Genomic DNA, 24230 nt, shown 5'->3' on the forward strand with positions numbered 1-24230 from the left:
GTATTGACATTAAGTTTGAGACAAAAGCTTAATGTGCTAGAAGCAGTGGTCATTGGAACTTGGACGCTAGCTGCAGAATGTCGAAATGTGACAACAGTTTCAGTGCCATGGTGACTTCTTCTGAATGTGTGTGACTCCTGCTCCTTGGGACAGTTCTCGGTTGGGTTACATTTACAAATAATGTGGAGTGGTGATGGTGTCAACATGGACTTGGTGAAATTGCATTAACATATCAAGGACATTCAAAACTGCAAAGATTTTATTTTAGATTCTGTTGTATTAGCTAAGAATTTGCTTGATAATCTAAAAGGTTTTAATCCCTTCATTGTATTAAGACACTTGTTTTGGTATTGGTTACTATTGGCTATTTTAATTTTGTGTTTATTTCATATTTTTCCAGCCTGCCTCCAAATTAGAACATTGAAAATCAGATGACTATGAATCACAGCACACGAATTAAAGTTAAAAAATAGAAAAGGGGGATATGTTGGGGACCGAAAAGCCAACAGGGTTTTTGCAGTTTAGATTTTTGAGGGACAGAGGAGTGGGGAACTGGCTGTAGGCTGACAGTCTGCCTAACCCCCCACCTCATTTGCCTGATTAAATTACAAAAGGCTAAGCCTTTCCCCACACCTCCATTTTAGCTGTCATGCTGGATTGTTTATGCTCATCCTACCCCTAATGACCCTGGAAAGACTGGAGGCAAGTTTCTCCTATCCTTTGTTTTGTTTAAAGTTAAGATGTTATCTATGGCCTGACCAGGTGGTGGTGCAGTGGATAGATCATCAGACTGGGATGCAGAGGACCCAGATTCAAGACCTCGAGGTTGCCAGCTTGAGCATGGGCTCATCTGGTTTGAGCAAAGCTCACCAGCTTGAGCCCAAGGTTTCTGTCTCGAGCAAGGGGTTACTCGGTCTGCTGAAGGCCCGTGGTCAAGGCACATATGAGAAAGCAATCAATGAACAACTAAGGTGTTACAACATGCAACAAAAAACTAATGGTTGATGCTTCTCATCTCTTTGTTCCGATCTGTCTGTCCCTATCTATCCCTCTCACTGACTCTCTGTCTCTGTAAAAAAAATTTTTTTGAAAATCAAATCTAGTAATAATTTACTCCAAAGATTACATAAGTTTGTAGCTTTTCATGATTTCTTTTTCAAAAATATGTAATAGTAAAAAAATTTTTTTGTTTTTAAATTTTTTTGTTTTTAAATTTTTTTGTTTTTAAATTTTTTTGTATTCATTTTAGAGGAGAGAAAGAGGGCTAGAGAGGAGAGAAAGAGAAGCAGGAAGCATTAACTTCCATATGTGCCTTGACCAGGCAGGCCCAGTGTTCTGAACTGGCCACCTCAGCATTTCGGTCAATGCTTTATCCACTGCACCACCACAGATCAGGCTAAGAATAGTTTTTGATCTTCATTTTAAAAAAAATTTTTTTAATTTTATTTTATTGGAAGCATAGGAAGGAGAGAGTCCCACATGCACCCTGACAGGAATCGGACTGACAAGCCCAACAAGGGGCAATGTTCAAGGGGCAATGTGGGGATGTTGCTCCATTGCTCAGCAACAGAGCCATTTTTTTAGTGCTTGGAGAAGAGACCACAGAGCCATTCTCAGTGCCCAAGGCCAACTCACTCAACTAATCCAGCCATGGCTGTGGGAGTGGAAAGAGAGAAAGAGAAGCAACAGGGGAATGGGTAAAGAAGCAGATGGTTGACTTTCCTGTAGGCCCTGACCCAGAATCAAACCTGGGGCCATCCACTCTCTTGGCCAGTCTACCACTGAAGAAATCAGCCAGGGCAAATCTGCATTTTTAAAAACTGATAGCCAATGTAGCTGACTTAAAGAGGGAGCTTCACAAATGTGTAATATTTTTGACCCATTTATAAAACAAGGACTTAAACACAAAGAATAGTCCTGCCCTGGCCAGATAGCTCATTTGGATGGAGCATCATTCTGAAGCACAGAGGTTGCTGCTTCGATTTCCAGGCAGGGCACGTACAGGAACAGATTTATGTTCCTGTCTCTCTCTCCATTTTGTCTCTTACTCTGTTTTGATATAATCAATGCAATAAGTTTTGTTGGGTTTTTTTTGAGAGAGACACAGGGATAGATAGACTAGAAAATTGAGCTGTGGCTGCTTTGCTTCTCCTGTGTGGCCTTACCTGCAGTTAAATCCACAACCTTGTTGTTTCAGGACAATGCTTTTAACCAACTGAGTGCGTAACAGGCCAGAGTGGAATAAACACTTAAATAATTAATGATAATAATGGTCCCATCGTGGCCAATACCCTCCGTTAGTTTCCCTGTCATCCCAGTATGTAAAAGTCTCAGTCTAACTCCCAGGTCAGGGCACATTCAGGAAGAGATCAGTGTTTCTGGCACTGTCTCCCTCCTTCTTCTTATTCCTCTCTCTCAAAATATATAAACAATAAAAGTCATTTGCGACAGGTTAGTTCTGTCAATATTAATATCCTTTCTTCTCACCACTCTTCCACAATTCCTGAGGCTTCCATTAAGTTTACATTACCAAAACCACATTTTTCATGTCTTACCAGTATTGTTTTAGAGAAGAAACCTGCTATGCCTGGATTTTGTAACAAGGTCTGGTTGACTTCAGATGGCACAGCTGAAAGATACAAAATAAATGTTCACAGTTATAACACAAGATAAATGGTCATACCAGCAAGTATTGACAAAGCTACATTTTAAGTATGCCAAAGGCAGGTTAAGAGTTCAAAGCAAGACTAAGAAAGGTAACAATGAAAAAAATCACATCAGAGAGGAATAAAAACCTACTTCCATTATTAACAATATCTGCTAAAACACTCAAGCAGACAACGGTGATATAAGAAAGTTCCCAATTACCAGTTTCTTCTTAGGAAACATAGAAAAGATAGTACTGTATGCTCAATGAACTGGATGCTTTGCTGCTTTCTGAAAGATCATTTCTGTTTTTCACGACAGAGTGCCAAGAGAATGGCAGTACATGTGGAATGTACTGTAAAGACTAATTTTTAAAAAGTAATTGTTCAAGCACACAGAGACTGCAGTACTGATGACAGATATCAAAAACATAAAGAGCATGACCATTGGTGGTGCGGTGGACAGAGTGTCAGCCTGGGATGCTGAGGTACCAGGTCTCAATCCCTGAGGTCTCTGGCCAGAGCATGTCCTCATTTGCCTTGAGTGCAGGCTCAAAAGTTTAAGAGCAAAAACAGCAGGCCTAACCATGTAATGGCACAGTAAATAGAGTGTCGGCTGAGATATTGAGGACCCAGGTCCAAAACCCCAAGGTTGCTGGCTCAAGCGCAGGCATACCAGTTTAACAGTGGGGTCACTGGATTAAGCAAAAGAGTTGCTGGCTTGAAGGCCAAGGTCACTGGCTTGAGCAAGGAGTCAGTGTCTCAGATGACTCCTTGGCACATATAAGAAAGCAATCAATAAACAACTAAGGTGTCCCAACTATGAGCTGATGCTTTCCATCTGTCTCCCTTTCTGACTGTCCTCTCACTCTCACTAAAAAATATATAAAAAATAAAGAAAAATTAGTATCAAGGCTGCCAGCTTGAGCATGGAATTCTCATGGTTCCATGGTGACTAGCTTGATCGCAAGGTCATGAGCTTGAGCAAGGTGTCACTGCCTCAGCTGAAAACCCCCAGTCAAGGCAAATATATAAGAAGTAGTCACTGAACAACTAACTAAAGTGACTCAACCTCGAGTTGATGCGTGTCATCTCTCTTGCATTCTCTCTCAGTTAAATAGAAAGGGGGGGCTCATCTTCATACGAAGAAAAAAGAATCAGGGTCTTGTAAAATAAAAAAAAATCATCAATGAAAATAGGAATATTAAAAAATAAATAGATAATAAAGAATGAAACCACAGCATTTGCAGAAGCATGGGTACACATAGAAGGTATTGTGCTAAGTGAAATAAAACTGGCAGAAAAACACACGTACCATATGATGTCAATTATATTTGCAATCTAAAGAACAATATAAGTGAATAAACAACCAGAAAGAGACTCACAGATATAGTGAACAGAGTGATGGCTGCCAGAGGGCAGGGGAGTTGGAAGACTGTGGCAAAAAAAGTTGAAACACTTGAGAAAAACACATTAGTAGTAACAGAACAGTTGTGGAATATAAAGTGCAGCATGGAAAGTATAGTAAATAATACTGTATTATCCATGCTGGGTCCCTGAAATATCATGGGGAATACTGTCAGATTTTATAAAGTATATTAAGGTGTAACCACTATCCTGTACATCTGAAACTAGTACAAAATAGTACTAAATAAAAAATAAAATGCAAAACAAGAAAATCTGTCAAATTTTGAAAATTATATAAATGGTCCAGTGATCAAAAATCCTTTTATATTAACTATAATTTATAACTGAGTGTACCCTCAAACAGCAAAAAGTTTGCATCATGACATTATACAGCAGAAACGTTCTTAGACAAGAAACGTTCAAGACAAACGTTCTTGCCCCCTGGTGGGCATGCCAGGTGGATCCTGGTCGGGGTCATTCAAGTCATTCAAAAATAACTGTCAAGTATAATTATAATAAAGATATTTAAATGACATGAGAAAATTTTTCTGGTTTACTGTATTTCACCTAATGATATAAAAATGTGTAGGCTGTAATCCAACTAAAAAAAAAACCACCATTTTTTCTAAAAGAAAGCATTAGAAAGTTGTAAAATATGGTCAGACTAATCTTTAAATATTTCAGATTAAGCACATAATAATAATGAAACATGCTGACAAAGCAAATGAAAAACATCATCATTGCTTTTCCTGAAATAAACTTGAATTAAGGAACAAAGCTGCTTTCTAAATATGAAGTGCCCAATAATGCTGTATCCCACTTCTTACCAAAGGAGAACAATTCTGCATCTTGTAACAGCACTTGTGAATCCAAAAGCAAAAAATGACAAAAATCTAATCAAAAAGTGAAAACAGAGAAAGTCAGAGTCCCAAGCAGCTCTCAACTGCACAAGAAAGAATTACAGAATGAAGGTGATGATGAAAGCAGGTAACAGTGGACACTTTCCCACCTGCTGAGCAAAATACTCTAAGGTCACCTATGGCAGTAACTATTGAAGGACTCCATGAGATACACAGAGACATGAAATTATTCTAATGTGGACAATTAAAAATTACAGACTGGAGGCCCTGGCCGGTTGGCTCAGTGGTAGTCAGCCTGGCGTGCAGAAGTCCCGGGTTCGATTCCCGGCCAGGGCACACAGGAGAAGCGCCCATCTGCTTCTCCACCCCTCCCCCTCTCCTTCCTCTCTGTCTCTCTCTTCCCCTCCCGCAGCGAGGCTCCATTGGAGCAAAGATGGCCTGGGCGCTGGGGATGGCTCCTTGGCCTCTGCCCCAGGTGCTAGAGTGGCTCTGGTCGCAACAGAGCAACGCCCCCTGGTGGGCAGAGCATTGCCCCCTGGTGGGCATGCCAGGTGGATCCCAGTCAGGGGCATGCGGGAGTCTGTCTGACTGTCTATCCCCGTTTCCAGCTTCAGAAAAATACAAAAAAAAAAATTACAGACTGGAAATATATTTTTATTTTGTTCCAAGTTAAAGTTGGGTAGATAGACAGACTCATGCATGCACCTCGATGTGATGCACATGAAAACCCTTGCCTGGGGCTGTTTTATCCACCTGGGGCCATATTAGTGCTTGACATGGAGACACAACAGAGCCATCGTAGAAGCACCCAGAGATAACAAACTGGAACCAAATGAGACATGACTTCAGGAGGGAAAGGGAGAAAGAGTGAAAGAGAGAGAGGAAGAGAGAGAAGTGTAAAGAGAGAAAAAGCAGATGGTCACTTCCCCTGTATGACCTGAGTGGAATCAAACCCAGGTCATCTATATTCCAAGCCAACACTCTCCCACTGAGACAAAGGGCCAGGGCCCAGACCAGAACTTTGTAATGATAATTCATACTAAGCAAAAAAAAAAAAAAAACATTTTGAATTAAAACATAATTAGATCTTCACACTTTGGGGAGATGCTTTGAGTTGTAATGAAATCATTGAGTCTTCACTCTTCACAGTCTTGTGGGAATCCTCCGTTATATTGGAAATGATAAACCTGGCCTGATGTGGCACTAGAGCAGAGCATAGAATGTTGAATGGGGACACAGAGGACTCATGTTCAAAACCCAAAGGACACCGGATTGAGCGTGCACTCACCAACTTGAGCACGGAATTGCTGGCTTGAGCGTGGAATCACAAACATGACCCATGGTTGCTGGCTTGAGCAGGGGGTCACTCACTGCTGTAGTCCCAGATCAAGCACAGAAATGAAAGTAATCAATGAACAACTAAGGTGCTGCAAAAAAGAACTAATGCACCCTGTTTTATTGATGTCACCCCATTATAATTAATAAAAACTTATAAAAAGAAAAGAACTGATCCATCAAAAAACTCCAAATGAGAAAACACAGCTTATCATGTAATTCCTCAGGTACGTGCACATGTTTTCCGTGGTGCCCAAAGCTATGGAAGAAGAGTCACCATGGCAGACCTCAGTCCAAGGGGAAGACTTGGCTCCCACTGCTAATGTGATGACAGAGGTCACTAGAGCAAAAGCAGAGTCCTGAGAGGATGCTGGAATATGGGACGTGTTAGAGATGAGCTGTCCCTCTATGAGAGCAACCAGAATAAACCTGGGCTTCTCACAGCCCTTTCCACTGCAGCAGCTTCCCAACCACACTGTAAGGTCTGGCTTACTCTGTGACCTTTAGATCTCTTACCTGCCTCATCTACTTCCTCCTCCCACTTATCTGGGTGGAAGGATACTGTCATTTTCCTTCACAGCTCAAATTTCTAATTCATTTTGTGCCCAGGTGAGAAGAAATGGAACAATATTACAATGTTCTAGAAAATAACTTTCCAAAATATGTGTTTTCTTATAGCACCTTAATCATTCTAGACACCACATAAGTTTTCATACACCGAGTACTAATTAATGTGCATCATTAAGTCTTTGTTTCTACATCACCAAGCCCTCATATTTGGTCCATGCTGGCAGAACTCTAAAATCTACCCTGCAAGGCAGAAGCTCCTACATGATGTTCCCCCTAATGAACAGAAGAAAAAGCTGCAGGTACAGAATAAACTCAGGAAGGTAGTCATCCTCACCCAGGGAGACCAGGTTCCTGTAGTTCTCCAACATCACATCCGTGTACAGTTCCCGCTGAGCTGGGTCCAGGCATTCCCACTCCTCCTGAGAGAAATCTACAGTCACATCCCTGAAGGTCAATGGTTTCTGGAAGAAAAGACACATTAACAAAGTTTCACAATCTCAGTTCATAATGCCATCCAACATGAAAATAGGATTAGAAATGGTTTTTTCCTAAGAAAAAAATGATTCAGTAAGATCATTTTCATCCAGCAATATATCAATATATTTTTCCTGAGTAAGTGTGATAGAGAAAGAGGATCACACAAAATGGTTTGAGAGAGATGAGAAGCATCAACTCAAGCTGTGGGACTTTTAGTTGTTCATTCACTGCTTTCTGATCTGTACTTTGACCAGGTGGCTCTAACTGAGCCAGTGACTCATTGCGTATGCCAAAAACCTTTGGGATCCTGACAGCAACCACAAGGTAATGTCTATAAACCAACGCTCAATCCAGGGACCCTGGGTTGAAGTCAGTGACCTCAGGGCTTTGAATCTGGGTCCTCATTGTCCCAGGTCAGTATCTTGTCTACTGTACCAATACCTCATCAGGCAGCAATACTCTTTTGCAAAAAGGTTTTTGTTATCTTTTGTTTTCTTAATCTTTTACACAGTAATATTCTCTTATTTTCTAACACTGAGTAACGAGTATTACACATTTCCATAAACCCACTACACAGACTTGACTTGCCAAGATGATTTTAAAATTAAGGCATCATTGTGACCTGGTAGGTCAGGTGGATAGAGCATTCTCCTGATATATCAATGTGGCAGGTTCAATTCCTGGTCAAGGCATATAAAAGATATTAATCAATTAATAAATAAATAAGTAAAACAGCAAGTTCATGCTTTCCCCTCACTCTCAAAAATGTATCAATAGAATTAAGGTATCAACACAGGCATGTGGATTTGTCAGTGCTGTATTTGTATCACTCATGATGAGTTGTGTATATTTGTCAAGTGGAAAAGTCACAGCAAGTTGGAAGTGTAAGGACTTCTTCAATTTTGATGTGGACAACAGTGAACTCCTGTTTTCTAAAAATGCTGATTCTCACTCAGGAGTTCTGGATGGGGCCTGTATTTCCACACATCTACCAAGCTCTCTTTTTACCGGCGACACCAATGTCCCCAGTCCACGTGCCACACTCCTGAATAGCACAGAGAAAGAAAACAAAAAGGAAAATACATACATGACTTTGATCTAAAATTTTAATGGAGCCTGACCAGGCAGTGGCACAGTGGATGGAGTGTTGGACTGGGATGTGGAGGACCCAGGTTCGAGACCCCGAGGTCGCCAGCTTGACCACAGGCTCATCTGGTTTGAGCAAAAGCTCACCAGCTTGGACCCAAGGTCGCTGGCTCAAGCAAGGGGTTACTCAGTCTGCTGAAAGCTTGTGGTCAAGGCACATACGAGAAAGCAATCAATGAACAGCTAAGGCGTCGCAATGCGCAATGAAAAACTAATGATTGATGCTTCTCATCTCTTTGTTCCTGTCTGTCTGTCCCTGTCTATCCCTCTCTCTGACTCTCTCACTCTGTCTCTGTAAAAAAAATAAAAATAAATAAGTAAAATTTTAATGGAATTTTTTGTTCTCAAGGAATAGGATGCATAACAACCACAAATTTACTATACGTAATCTTAGAACAAGATATTTCTTCCCTTGCTGTGAGACTGCTTTGTGAAACAAACAATACAGTGAATGATGGACCTTGAGTTTTACTTCAAATGTAATCTATAATTTTTCAAAAAAATGTACAAACACTGGCCCATACTAATAGGAAATCTTATAAACATCTATAGAAGTTTCTATAACTGATAATAAGAAACTTTTTTATCATTATTTATTTATTTATATTTTTAGAGAAGATAAACAGAGAAAGAAACAGAGAGAGAGAGAAGGGGGAGAAGCAGGAAGCATCAACTCCTATATGTGCCTTGACCAGGCAAGCCCAGGGTTCCGAATCTGCAACCACAGCATTCCAGATTGACACTTTATCTACTACACCACCACAGGTCAGGCAATAATATAAATTTAAGAAGAAAATATAGCTGAAATAATGTTAACACATTATGCACAGAACTAGGTACAGTTTGAAAGTGGTAGAGCCTGACCTGTGGTGGTGCAGTAGAAAAAGTGTCAACCTGGAACACTGAGGTTGCTGGTTCAAAACCGTGGGCTTCCCTAATCAAGGCACATATTAGAGTTTATGCTTTCTGCTTCTACCCCCTTCTTTCTCCCTACATGTTCTGTCTTTCTCTCTCTCTCCTCTTTAAAATAAATTAATAAAAAATTTAAAAATAAAGTAAAATAAAATGATAGAAAACAAAATGAAAGATATTGTGATTCTATAGTTTCATGAATCACTTGTGAATGATACTCATTTTTTTTTTTTTTGTAACAGAGAGAATGGGGGACGTCAGGAAAAGAGAGAGGAGAAACACCAGCTCTTAGTGTTCCAACTCCTTACTTTTTCATTAATTGCTTTCTCATATGTGCATTGACAAGGCTGGGGGGGGGGGACTACAGCAGAGCGAGTGACCCCCTTGATTACCCTGTGGGGCAAGCCAGCAATCTTGGGATACAAGCCAGAGAATTTTGTGTTTAAGCAAGACACCATGGGATCATGTCTATGATCCCTTGCTCAAGCTGGTGACATTGGGGGTTTGAACTGGGTTCTCTGTGTCCCAGTCCAACACTCTATCCACTGTGCCACCACCAGGTCAGGTGATACTCATTTTTATTTATTTCATTTTTTATTTTTTATTTTTTTACAGAGACAGAGAGTCAGAGAGAGGAATAGACAGGGACAGACACACAGGAACGGAGAGAGATGAGAAGCATCAATCATCAGTTTTTCATTGTGACACCTTAGTTGTTCATTTGATTGCTTTCTCATATGTGCCTTGACCGTGGGCCTTTAGAAGACTGAGTAACCCCTTGTTCAAGCCAGTGACCTTGGGTCCAAGCTGGTGAACTTTGCTGAAATCAGATGAGCCTGTGCTCAAGCTGGCGACCTCGGGGTCTCAAACCTGGGTCCTCTGCATCCCAGTCTGACGCTCTATCCACTGTGCCACTGCCTGGTCAGGCTGATACTCATTTTTAATAAACACAGTAGCAAGAAGAACATCCATAATAATAGAAAAAAATTTAAAGCAATTGATATGTTTATTCTAATTTCTTTGAAAATTTTTATACACATTCATAGAGAACTCTGTTATAACATTGTAGGAACACAATATAAATAATGAAATTTTTAAATAATTATAAAAACAGTAATTTTTGCAAGTGCCCATCCACATGTACCCTCCACGTTCTGTTTTTCAACACTCCCTTAAAACAGTAAGACGTTCTCAACAATCTGGTGAGCAGGTCTCTACTAGCTGCTCTTCTCCGTCAGAACTTCCTCAGTTATTCTGACCTATAGAAGGTGCATTTCCCTTAATCCCGTCCACAGAGCTGACACTGTAGCCACATGAAACTAAAGCGTAATTTCCCTTCTTATTGATGCTTGAAACTCTGATTTATCCTCATAAGGATATTGAACACAGTTGCCCTCCCAGGTTGACATCACAAAGGAGATATTTCTAGTATCAGAAAGTGACTAGAGAGTAATGGCAGCATGAGAGATAACCCTGATCACTCCACTTGAAATTTCAACAAATTGAACAACTAAAACACAGTGAAGTAACCCCAGCTGGGCTCACAGGGCACCTAATGATCCCCACACCAAATGGACCAAAGGTGTGGTGGGTTGAAAGGGCAGTGGAACATAAAATACACTCACAGTCAGCTCTGAAGAGGAGAAAAAGCAGTCTGACCAGGTTTTTTTCTTTTTCTTTGCTGCTCTGCGGGAAGGAGGAAGGGCCATGATGCCTGCATCTTTTTTACCATGAAATGAAGAGTCAAGTCCACAGTGCATGAGCCTCCTTCAGATAGGAGGAGCAAAGAGGCTGAGGGGCAGAGGAGGAGGTGCTGAACTAAGGGGGGATAGAGAGGGTGGGTTGAGCTCAGGGTCCCAGCCACACTTTCCATGGTCTGCCTGTGGCCCACTTTTTGCAAAAAATAAAGTGCAGCACCCCAGCCTCTCAGGTGCCAACTCACCTCGCAGGTAGGAAGAGTGGCAGTGGTAGACCCCTCAGCTAGCTCTCCAAAGCCACTCTCTCCCCTGAGAAATAAAGCTCCTCATTTGGTCCCCTGGTTTCTTGACATGTGGCGAGGAGCTCCAAGAGACATCAAATCATCATTGCTAGGACCTTAAAGCCACAAAACCATAAAGCTATAAACCTGAAGCTGTAAAACTCTCAGTACACGCCACATCCACCAATGACTGCAGCCCTGCCTGCATCATTAATAGGAAGGTCTCGGTGGAGTTTTGCCAAAGAATCTCAGAGCCAAACCTTGCAGTAAAGCAACACCTACTGGAAAAAAGTAGTAACCACAAAAACCTAAAAACATTTTTTTCTTCTACAGTGGTACCTTGAGATACAAACTGACCAACATATGAATTTTTTAAGGTATGAGCTGTGACTTGGTCTGTATTTTTGTTCAAGATCTGAGCGAAATTCCGAGATATGAGTCGTGATTTGGGAAGCTGCTGCTAGTTGGCCGGTTGGCACACAGGTCCAGTATCGGCAGTTTGATATACGAGTTGACTGACACGCTCGGTTACAGAACAAATTAAATTCATATCTCAAGGTACCGCTATATTTCGTTTCCTCATTTAATTTACTTTGATTTTTCTTATTCTTTTCTTCTTTTTTAAATTTGTTATCTTTAATTTTTATATTTTATTATTTTTGTTTGTGATTTCTTTTTTCCTTTTTTATGCTTCTCCTTTTCTGTGGATTTTCATTATACTTATCATTATGTATATAATTTTTATATTTTTCATGAATTTTTTTTCAGTTATTGTTATTCATTTTTTAGTTGTTTCTTGTTAGAGTTCTTAACAATACCGCTTTCAAATGCCATCAAGGTAGAAGAAATCAAATACCATGAATATACAAGAAAGAGACGTAATTCAGATAAATAATAAAAAAGCTCCATAAAGAAATCTCAACTACATGGAAACCTTGGACGTAAAAGAGAGAATTTAAAAACTGAAGTTATAAAAACTCAATAATTTCTGTGAAAACACTAGTAGGCTATTTATTGAGCTGAGAAAGAAATTAATGAACAAAAATAGTACTTCATGAAAGAGATTTAAACTTTCAAAAAGAACCAGAGATGAAGAACTCAATACATGAACTGAAAAATGAGGTAACAAGTTTAGCTAATAAAACAAGCCAGACAAAAAAGGGAATAAGTAACACCCAAAACAGGCAACTAGAGATGCTACAGAGAAAAGACAGATTCATGAATAAAAAAAATATGAGAGAGTGCCACAAGAATTGACTGCCTCCAGCCCTGGCCGGTTGGCTCAGCAGTAGAGCGTCGGCCTGGAGTGCAGGAGTCCTGGGTTCGATTCCCAGCCAGGGCACACAGGAGAAGCACCCATCTGCTTCTCCACCCCTCCCTCTCTCCTTCCTCTCTGTCTCTCTCTTCCCTTCCTGCAGCCAAGGCTCCATTGGACCAAAAGATGGCCTGGGCACTGGGGATGGCTCTGTGGCCTCTGCCTCAGGTGCTATAATGGCTCTGGATGCAACAGAGCAACGCCCCAGAGGGGCAGAGCATCGCTCCCTGGTGGGCATGCCGGGTGGATCCCGGTCGGGTGCATGCGGGAGTCTATTTGACTGCCTCCCCATTTCCAGCTTCGGAAAAATGAAAAGAAAAAAAAAAAAAGAATTGACTGCCTCCATCAGAAAGACCAATACAAGGTGTGACCAGGTGGTGGTGCAGTAGATAGAGATTGGACTGGGACACAGAGGACCCAGGTTTCAAACCCCAAAATTGCCAGCTTGAGCAGGGGTTTGCTGGCATGAGCACTGATGGGATCATAGACATAAACCTATAGTCAGTCACTGGCTTATACCCAAAAATCACTGGCTAGAGGAATGGGTCACTTGCTCTGCTGTAGCTCCCAATCAAGGCACATATGAGAAACAATCAATGAACAACTAAGGAACTAAAACAGAGAACTGATGCTTCTCATCTCTCTCCCTTCCTTTCTGTCTGTCCCTATCTGACCCTGTCTGTCTCTGTAACACAAACACACACAAAAATGATACATACAGACAAAAGAAAGTGACAGTTTAACATGAAAATTTAAGGGATGCTATAAAAGTAGCAGTAAGAGACCTGACCAAGTGGTGGCACAGCAGATAGAGTGTCAGACTGGGACGCAGAGGACCCATGTTCAAAACCCCAAGGCTGCTCGCTTAAGAACAGGGTCATCTGGTATGAGCATGGGTACCAGCTTGAAACCAAGGTCACTGGCTTGAGCAAGGGGTCACTTGGTCTGTTGTAGCTCCCTGGTCAAGGCACATATGACAAAGCAACCAATGAACAACTAAGATACTGCAAAAAAGAACTAATGCAACTCATATCTCTCCCTTTCTGTCTGTCTGTCCATATCTATCACTTTCTCTGTCTCTGTCACAAAAAAAAATAAAGTGTATGTAACAAGAATGTTTCTATCATTACAGGCTTATATGAAGAGACATAAAAGGTCCCAAGTAGACAATCTATTTTTTTTTTGTATTTTTCTGAAGTTGGAAACAGGGAGACAGTCAGACAGACTCCCGCATGCACCCGACCAGGATCCACCCCGCACGCCCACCAGGGAGCGATGCTCTGCCCATCTGGTGCATTTCTCTGTTGCAACCAGAGCCATCCTAGTGCCTGAGGCAGAGGCAATGGAGCCATCCTCAGCGCCCAGGCCAACTTTGCTCCAATGGAGCCTTGGCTGTGGGAGGGAAAGAGAGAGAGAGAGAGGAAGGAGAGGGGAAGGGGTGGAGAAGCAGATGGATGCCATGGCCGAGAATCGAACCCGGGACTCCTGCACTCCAGGCCAATGCTCTACCACTGAGCCAACCAGCCAGGGCCCAAGTAGACAATCTAACATGACACCTTACATAACTAGAAAAAACAAAATAAAAAGCCCCCAAAGTCAGCAGAAGTAAATTAGTATCAATTACAGCATAACTAAAAGATATATAGAACAGAAAAAGTATAGAAAAAAATAAATGCAACAAACAGCTCAGTTTATAAAAGATCAATATAATTGAGAAACTGGCTAGACTCATGAAGGTAAAAAAAGAAATGACTCATATTAAACAAATCTAAAATGAAAGATGAGAAATTACCACAGAAATCATAGACTTACAAAAGATCATAGTACAATACTATGAAAAATTTTATGCCATCAAATTCAAGAACCTAGATAAAATGGATAAATTTCTACAACTATAATCTTCCTCGACTAAGTCACAAGTAGAAAACCTAAATAGACCCATAAGGAAGGAGGAAATATAAATAACTATCAGAAACCTCCCAAAAGCCCGACAGGGGTGGCACACTGGATAGAGAGTTGGATTGGGATGCAGAGCACACAGGTTTGAATCCCTGAGGTTACTAGCTTCAGAATAGGCTCATCCAACTTGATCAGGAGGTGACGAGCTTAAGCGCAGGGTTACTTTCTCATGGTAGTTGCTAGACATGATCCCACGGTCACTGGCTTGAGCCCAAAGTTTGCTGGCTTGAGCAAGGGGTCACTCGCTCTGCTCTATCCCCCTGCTCAATGTACATATGAGAAAGCAATCAATGAACAACTAAGGAGCCTCAACAGAGAACTGATGATTCTTATCTCTCTCCCTTTCTGACTATCTGTCCCTATCTGTCCCTCTTTCTGTCTTCGTCCCCCTCCTCCAAGAAACCATCATTTCCAAAAATAAAAGTCCAGGACCAGATGACTATACTAGAGAATTCTACCAAACATTCAGATTTGGTTCCTATGCAACTCGAATTCTCCCAAAGAACAGAAGAAGCAGCAATACACCTTAACACCTTTTATGTGGTCAACAATATCATGTTACCAAAACCTGGCAAAGATAGTATAAAAATAAACAGAAAAAAACAGACCAATATCTCTAATAAATACTGATGCAAAAATCCTAAACAAAATACTAGCAACTCGAATACAGTGGTACCTTGAGATACGAGTGTAATTCGTTCTGTAACCGAGCTTGTAAGTCAGTCGACTCGTATATCAAACAAATTTCTCCCATTTAAAATAACTGAAATAGATTTAATCTGTTCCAGCCCTGTAAAACATCCCCAAACTATCCTAAATTATGAAAAAAGACATGTTTTTAATTAAGAAACACACAGGTATACTTTACCAATGCATAACAAAATATATAAAGTAAAAGTGTTATTTAGTACTGTATTCTAACCTTGGACACAGATGAGTGTGGCTAATGGAGGTGAATGGCAGAGGAGGAGGGAGGGAAGAAGGGATGCAGGCACTGTAGACACGTAAACTAAAACTGCACTTTCTTAACACTAAATGTTAACTAAAACTGCATTTTTTATTTATTTTTTTTAATTTTTTTTTATTTATTCATTTTAGAGAGGAGAGAGAGAGAGAGGAGGGAGGGAGAGAGAGAGAGAGGAGAGAGAGACAGGGGGGAGGAGCTGGAAGCATCAACTCCGATATGTGCCTTGACCAGGCAAGCCCAGGGTTTCGAACCGGCGACCTCGGCATTTCCAGGTCAACGCTTTATCCACTGCGCCACCACAGGTCAGGCCTAAAACTGCATTTTTTAAACAAAACTAAAACTGAACTTTCTTTACTTAAAATGAAACCACAAAAACTTAATTGTAAAAAAAATGCACTTTCTTAACTTAAACTTAACCTAAGCCTAATATTATGTATTTTTCATTTAATCATCACGTGTTTTTGCCTTGTTGGCTGCACTTTCGGCACTTTCACTTGCAAGATTTTTGAATAAAAATATATCCAAAGAGATTTGCTTTTGCCTGCCTTTTAAAATGTTATGGAAATGTGACAAACGAGTGTCGTTAAAAAGTGCTGAAGCACGACCAGTTGACTTTAACTCGTATCTCGGAATTTCGCTCAGATCTCTAACAAAAAAAATGGACCAAGTCACAGCTCATATCTAAAAAATAAAAATAAAAAAAAATTGTATGCTGGTCTGCTCATATCTCAAGGTACCACTGTACAACAATACATTAAAAAAAAATACATCTTGAAGGGTGATTCATTCCAGGAGCACAAAGATGGTTTAATATACATAAGTCATTTAACATAACACACCACATCAAGAAAACAAAGAAAAATCATATGATCCTATCAATAGATGCAGAAATGACATTCAGTAAGATACAACATCCCTTTATGTTTAAAACACTCAATAAAATTGGAATAAAAGTACCTCAACATAATAAAGACCATATATGACAAATCATGAGCTAATTTCATACTAAATGGAGAAAAACTGAAAGCTTTTCCACTAAAATCAGGAACAACACAAGGCTCCCAGACTTGTCACTCCTATTCAACATAGTGCTGGAAGTTTTAGCCAGATCATCTGGCAAGAGAAAGAAATAAAATGCATTCATATTGGGAAACAAGAAGTAACGTTATCGACGCGGTGGCCGATATCGGCGGGCCTACACAGATGGTGCTGCGTGATGCCAGGGAACCTCCTCATTGAAGCGGATTTGGAATCAGACGCAGCCATGGGAAAAGTGGAGACACCACGAAAACAAAATGAGAAGAAAGGTAGAAAAGAGAAGCCAAAATTGAATAAGACTGAAGAGGCAGCAGAAGAAAAGGAAGATGCTATTTCCCCAAAAGCTAAAAAAGTTAAAAAGAAAGCAGAGCCTTCTGAGGTTGACATGAATTCTTCTAAATCCAAAAAGGCAAAAAAGAAAGAGGAGCCATCTCAAGATGACATGATTTCTCCTAAAATCAAAAATGTAAAAAAACCAAAGGAGCCCATGGAAAAGAAAGTTGTTCCTCTGAAAACCAAAAAAAAAAAAAAAAAAAAAAAAAAAGAGCCTTCTGAAGAAGTGGGTGCTCCTAAGCCCAAGAAGATGAAGAAAGAAAAGAAAATGAATGGAGAAATTGGGGAGAAAAGCCCCCAACTAAAGAATGGATTCTCTCATTCTGCACCCGACTCTAACTACAATGAAACTGCCACTGAAGAAAGTAACAATGAGTTGGATCAGGAAATACCTGTGGAACAAAAAGAAGGAGCTTTCTCTAATTTCCCCATGTCTGAAGAGACTATTAAACTTCTCAAAGCCCATGGGGTGACCTTCCTGTTTCCTATACAAGCAAAGACATTTTACCATGTGTATAGTAGAAAAGATTTAATTGCACAGGCACGGACAGGAACTGGGAAGACATTCTCTTTTGCCATCCCTTTGATTGAGAAGCTTCTGAAAGAACTGCAAGACCGGAAGAGAGGCCGTGCCCCTCAGGTACTGGTTCTTGCACCCACAAGGGAATTGGCAAATCAAGTAAGTAGAGACTTCAGTGACATCACAAAAAAGTTGGCAGTGGCTTGTTTTTATGGTGGAACTCCCTATGGAGGTCAAATTGAACGTATGCAAAATGGGATTGACATCCTGGTTGGGACACCAGGTCGTATCAAAGACCACCTGCAGAATGGCAAGCTAGATCTCACCAAACTTAAGCATGTTGTTCTGGATGAAGTTGACCAGATGTTGGATATGGGGTTTGCTGATCAAGTGGAAGAGATTTTAAGTGTGGCATACAAGAAAGATTTGGAAGACAATCCTCAAACACTGCTTTTTTCTGCAACTTGCCCTCATGGGGTATATGTTGCTAAGAAATACATGAAATCTACATATGAACAGGTGGACCTGATTGGTAAAAAGACTCAGAAAACTGCAATAACTGTGGAGCATCTGGCCATCAAGTGCCACTGGACTCAAAGAGCAGCAGTTATTGGGGATGTGATCTGAGAATACAGTGGTTTTCATGGGCGCAGTATCATCTTCTGTGAAAGTAAGAAAGAAGCCCAGGAGTTGTCTCAGAAGTGGCCAAGACATGGAAACAACCAAAAAGCCCTTCAATAGAAGACTGGATAAAGAAGATGTGGCACATATACACTATGGAATACTACTCAGCCATAAGAAATGATGACATCAGATCATTTACAGCAAAATGGTGGGATCTTGATAACATTATAAGGAGTGAAATAAGTAAATCAGAAAAAAACAAGAACTACATGATTCCATACATTGGTGGAACATAAAAATGAGACTAAGAGACATGGACAAGAGTGTGGTGGTTACCAAAGGTGGGGGGGGAGGGAGGACATGGGAGGGAGGGAGGGAGGGAGAGAGTTAGGGGGAGGGGGAGGGGCACAGAGAACTAGATAGAGGGTGACGGAGGACAATCTGACTTTGGGCGAGGGGTTTGCAACATAATTTGATGACAAAATAACCTATACATGTTTTCTTTGAATATATGTACCCTGATTTATTAATGTCATCCCATTACCATTAATAAAAATTTATTAAAAAAAAAAAGAATACATCCATAAAGCAGGATGCCCAGTCATTACTTGGAGATATTCCACAGAAGCAAAGGGAAATCACCCTGAAAGGATTTAGAAATGGTGATTTTGGAGTTTTGGTTGCAACCAACGTTGGTGCTCGTGGGTTAGACATCCCTGAGGTTGATCTGGTTGTACAAAGTTCTCCACCAAAGGATGTGGAGTCCTACATTCATCGTTCTGGGCGAACAGGTAGAGCCAGAAGGACTGGAGTTTGCATTTGCTTTTATCAGCACAAGGAAGAATATCAGTTAGCACCAGTGGAGCAAAAAGCGGGAATTAAATTTAAACGAATAGGTGTTCCTTCTGCTACAGAGATAATAAAAGAAAGATGCTATCAGACTTTTGGATTCTGTTCTCCCACTGCTATTACTCACTTTAAGCAGACAGCTGAGAAACTGATAGAGGAGAAGGGTGCTGTGGAAGCCCTGGCGGCAGCACTGGCCCATATTTCAGGTGCCACATCTGTAGACCAGCGCTCCTTGATCAACACAGATGCGGGCTTTGTGACCATGATCTTGCAGTGCTCAATTGAAATGCCAAACATTAATTATGCTTGGAAAGAACTTAAAGAGCAGCTGGGTGAGGGTATTGATTCTAAAGTGAAGGGAATGATCTTTCTCAAAGGAAAGCAGGGTGTTTGCTTTGATGTTCCTACTGCAGCAGTGATGGAAATACAGGGAAAATGGCATGATTCACGGCACTGGCAACTCTCTGTGGACACTGAGCAACCAGGACCATGGGAGGGATACTGAAGCCCCAGGGGCCAGTGTGAAGGCAATCGGGGTTTTAGGGGATGGCGGGACAGAAACAGAAGCTCCAGGGGACAGAAATAGAAACTTTAGAGGAGAGCGATCAGGAGGTAGGAACAGAAATAACAGATTCCAAAACAAAGGCCAGAAACAGAGTTTTAGTAAAGCATTCGGTCAGTAATTGAAATAGAAGGTTTATATGGCAAAACAGAAATATGTTTGGCAACATGGAACTGACTATTTTTTTTCATACAAAGTTAAACATACATTGTGTTTCCTTCTTGACCACTTTCGGAGGCCCCTCTATTCCAGAGAGACAAGCTTCATCCAGATTATTTCATCTGATGCTTATCATTTATAATTTGATTGCTACTTCTATATCAGGTTTTCCTTTTGTAAAGGTGTATGAATTCATTACATGTTTATTCTAATGCAGTTTTTATAGATTATAAGATAAAGTCAAACATGTATCTGCGTATACTTTTAAGTTGATCTGTCTTTATACTAATGGTCTTCTTTCCTAAATGCCTATGGGGAATGCAGCAGTATCCGGAGAGCACTTTGCTGTGTGACTGGCATTCCTCAGCCACTGCCACAGGTCCTCGTGTGGTCTGATAGCACGTCTTCCGAGAATACTGAGTGATGTTTTGAAGCAAGATGTCAAACTTAGCTTGGATGTAATAAAGTTTATGCCAGCATATGCTTTAGATTTGGAGGATGTGTGATATATCTGATAGATGTTATAGAGATTAGCCATCATTATGTGCACTTTGATACATTTCTAGCTTCTCTGTATAAGGTGAGTTGTGCTTCAGTGAATTCTTCACAGATTTTGTACATTTATATATCTGTATGTATATAAATAACAATATTTTAATAGAAAGCAAGTATCTTTAAGGAATTCTAAATGTATAAGATGGCCTCATAACTTTCTTCATGAGTAAGTAGGCTGGATAAATGGGGCTTGATGATAATGTGTCCCACTTCCTATTGGAAGATAATATTATTTATCAAGAAAGAATTAAGGGAGTAGGGGGCAGAGATTTGCATTGCTGAAGATTCAAAAATTTTAAAAAAAAAAGAACCACTGAAAATATTTTTTATATGCAAGAAGGAAACAACTGTGGAGAGCAAAGAGAAGAACAAGTGGAGGTGCATGGTAAAGCGTTCTTTAATGATGAAAACTTAATGGATCATTGCTGTTTCTGGAGATTAACATCTAATGGGCAAAATGAAATTTTTAGGTAGCATGATGTGGTTTAGTTTTTCAAAGGCCTGGTTCCTACAGCCACATTATAGGAATCGATTTCTATTAGACTGCTACTACATTGGGAGCTTTTAGCTGTTTAGGACTCTTTTTATTTTTTAAGACAAACTATGGCTATTTTTGGTTGTTGCTTTGAGGGAACTCAAGAACTTGATGTAACTAACCCCTAGCCATTTAACTGTGTGAGTTCTCAAATATTACTTCTCTGGAAAACTCTCTGCATGGTCCAGGAGCTTAAGAGTGGCATTATCTTCTCGCCTTAATTCCTAGGAATTATGCACTGGGACTCTCAGGGAATAAACTATGATGGGAGGAGTTAAACTCCACAGCCAGTCTTGTTTTCATTTATTTATTTTGAAAAATGAAGTCTTGCTGGGACCTGGTTTCTCTGAATTAGTCAAGTCTAACTGCCTCTTACTTGGTCACCTTGCAATAGGGCTCAGCAAGCCAGCTGAGCTCTGATCCTTGAGGCAACCTTCTTTTTCTGTTCTAACAGCAGTTCCATCTTTGAATCTGACTGGATGTTTCTCTGTTCTCAGAAATTCTCTTGGCTTTTATTCCCAGTCCACTTGTCACTTTTATCTCTTTTCCTCGTGTTCCTCATGGCTTCCCATCAAGTCACAGATATTTAGGCAAAGGTGTTTGATGACAGAGAAAAACTCATGTGCCTTGTGGATTACAGTTTATTAGATTCTGGTTTTGCTTAAATACTGAGCATACTTGGATGACAACCAAAACATTTCAGTTTGGGTAGAGATGGGTACCTTATCAAGCAGATTAAAAGTACACAGTACTCGCCCTTGATTAAAACCTTGATGTGAATTAGCCTGAAGAAAAATAATCAGGTCTAAATCAAAAGTAAGGGAGAACATGATTGGATATTTCACTCTATGCAACTTAATTTTAAGAAAAGCATGGCTATGACTGTTTCAATAAATGAAGTTAAAGTTTCTCCTGGATTCTAGAATTCAAACCATATTTATAAATGTGTATTCAACTACTGCTTGGTTGAAATTGACTTGTTGGTCTAGCCTGGAGAATGTTACCATTTTTACTATTTTCTGTAGAGGAAATATTTTTCACCTCATGAATTCAGTGAACTTTTAAAATACAATCCATTTTTACATTAGAGTTACCTGTGCAAGTGATTTCTTTACAATTGTACAGAAAATGTATTTACTATAGTGTAAAATACTGCTTTATGCCATAATAAAGGTATTAGTACTAAAAAAAAGTAACATTATCATTTTTCCAGATGATATGATCCTATATATGGGACACCCAACAGCCTGGCCAGTTGGCTCAGTGGTAGAATGTTCACCCAGTGTATGGAAGTTCCAGATTCAATTCACTCTCACGGCACACAAGAGATGCGTGCATCTGCTTCTCCACCCTACGCCCTCTTCCTCACCCCTCTTTGCCTCCTGCAGCCATGGCCCAACTGGAGCAAGTTCGTACTAGGCCCTGAGGACGGCTCCATGGTCTCTGCCTCACGTGCTAAGAAATGACGCTGGTTGCAACAGAGCAAGGACCCCAGATGGGCACAGCATTGCCTCCTAGTGGCCTTGCCGAGTATACCCCGGTCAGGGGCATGTGGAAGTTTGTCTCTGCCTTCCCTCCTCTCACTGAAGAAAAAAGAAAGAAGGAAACCCCAAAGCCTCCACCAAAATAAATTAGGAACTATAAACCAACGCAATAAAGTCACATGATACAAAATCAACATACAAAGTGTACTGCTTTCACATATGCCAACAATGAAAATCCAGAAAATGAACTAAAAACAAACAAACAAACAAAAAAAACCCTTACTATTGCAACAAAAATTAAATACCTTAGAGTAAACTTAATAAATGAAGTAAAGTTTCTTTCCTTTTTTTTTTTTTTTTGTATTTTTTCTGAAGCTGGAAACGGGGAGAGACGGTCAAGACAGACTCCCGCATGCGCCCGACCAGGATCCACCCTGCACGCCCACCAGGGGCGACGCTCTGCCCACCAGCGGGCAATGCTCTGCCCCTCCGGGGCGTCGCTCTGCCATGACCAGAGCCACTCTAGCGCCTGGGGCAGAGACCAAGGAGCCATCCCCAGCGCCTGGGCCATCTTTGCTCCAATGGAGCCTTGGCTGCGGGAGGGGAAGAGAGAGACAGAGAGGAAGGAGGGGAGGTGGAGAAGCAAATGGGTGCTTCTCCTATGTGCCCTGGCCAGGAATCAAACCCGGGTCCCCCACACGCCAGGCCAACACTCTACCGCTGAGCCAACCGGCCAGGGCGTAAAGTTTCTGTATATAGAAAACTACAAAGCATTATTTAAAAAAATTAAAACGGTCACAATGAAATGGAAAAATATTCCATGTTCATGAATTGGAAGGGTCAACTAGTTAAGATGGCCATATTACCCAAAGCAGTATATAAATTTAATGAAATCCCCATTAATATCGCCAAGTCATTTTTTTAAATGAAACAAAAAATCACCAAGTTTGAATGTACCCTAAAAATAAACCCGAATAACAAAACCAATCCTGAGGGAAAAAAAAGAAGGAAGCCAGAGGTATTACAATACTAGGCTTCAAATTATACTACTGAGCCACAAGAATCAAAGCAGATAGTACGGGTAGAAAAATACACTCTCAGACCAATGGAAAAGAATCGTGAGCCCAGAAATAAAACCACATATATAATATACATATGGATAAATCATCTTCATTAAAGAAGCCAAAAACACACAATGGAGAAAAGAAAGCCTTTTCAATAAATGCTGCTGGGAAAACTGAAAAGCCACATGCAATAGAATGAAACTTTTTGGTCCCCCTATACATAAAGAAATTCAAAATAGATCAAAGAACTAAATGTAAGAGCTGAAACAGTAAATTACATAGAACAAACATAGGTACTAAACTCAGACCTCAACCATACAGAGCAATTTATGATTTTTGAACCCAATGGCAAGGGAAGTAAAGGCAAAAATAAAGGAGTGAGACTGTATCAAACTAAAAAGCTTCTGGCCCTGGCCGATTGGCTCAGTGGTAGAGCGTCGGCCCAGCGTGCAGAAGTCCTGGGTTCAATTCCCGGCCAGGGCACACAGGAGAAGCGCCCATCTGCTTCTCCACCCCTCCCCCTCTCCTTCCTCTCTGTCTCTCTCTTCCCCTCCCGCAGCCGAGGCTCCATTGGAGCAAAGATGTCCCGGGCGCTGGGGATGGCTCCTTGGCCTCTGCCCCAAGCGCTAGAGTGGCTCTGGTCGCAACAGAGCGACGCCCCGGAGGGGCAGAGCATCGCCCCTTGTGGGCAGAGCATCGCCCCTGGTGGGCGTGCAGGGTGGATCCTGGTCGGGCGCATGCGGGAGTCTGTCTCTCCCTGTTTCCAGCTTCAGAAAAATACAAAAATAAATAAATAAATAAAAAGCTTGTACACAGCAAAAGAAACTGACAACAAAATAAAGACGCAGCCAACTAGAAGGAAGATGATACTTGCAAACAACAGCTCCTATTACCGGTTACTATGCAAAATAAATAAAGATCTCACAAAAATCAGTA

The 24230-nt window shown here is 40.8% G+C and overlaps 1 protein-coding gene across 1 annotated transcript; it reads left to right on the forward strand.

Moving 5' to 3' along the window:
• Positions 1–16787: 16787 nt before the first annotated feature.
• Positions 16788–20521, forward strand: LOC136331888 (nucleolar RNA helicase 2-like). Its single transcript, XM_066271042.1, is given in 5 exon segments — positions 16788–18159; positions 18659–19010; positions 19012–19040; positions 19043–19517; positions 19519–20521. Coding segments are annotated over 5 exon segments (2328 nt in total). The 3' UTR covers positions 19619–20521.
• The last annotated feature ends 3709 nt before the right edge of the window (positions 20522–24230 follow it).

The sequence above is a fragment of the Saccopteryx bilineata genome, chromosome 3 (genome assembly GCF_036850765.1).
Source record: "Saccopteryx bilineata isolate mSacBil1 chromosome 3, mSacBil1_pri_phased_curated, whole genome shotgun sequence".
NCBI classification, from domain to species: Eukaryota; Metazoa; Chordata; class Mammalia; order Chiroptera; family Emballonuridae; genus Saccopteryx; species Saccopteryx bilineata.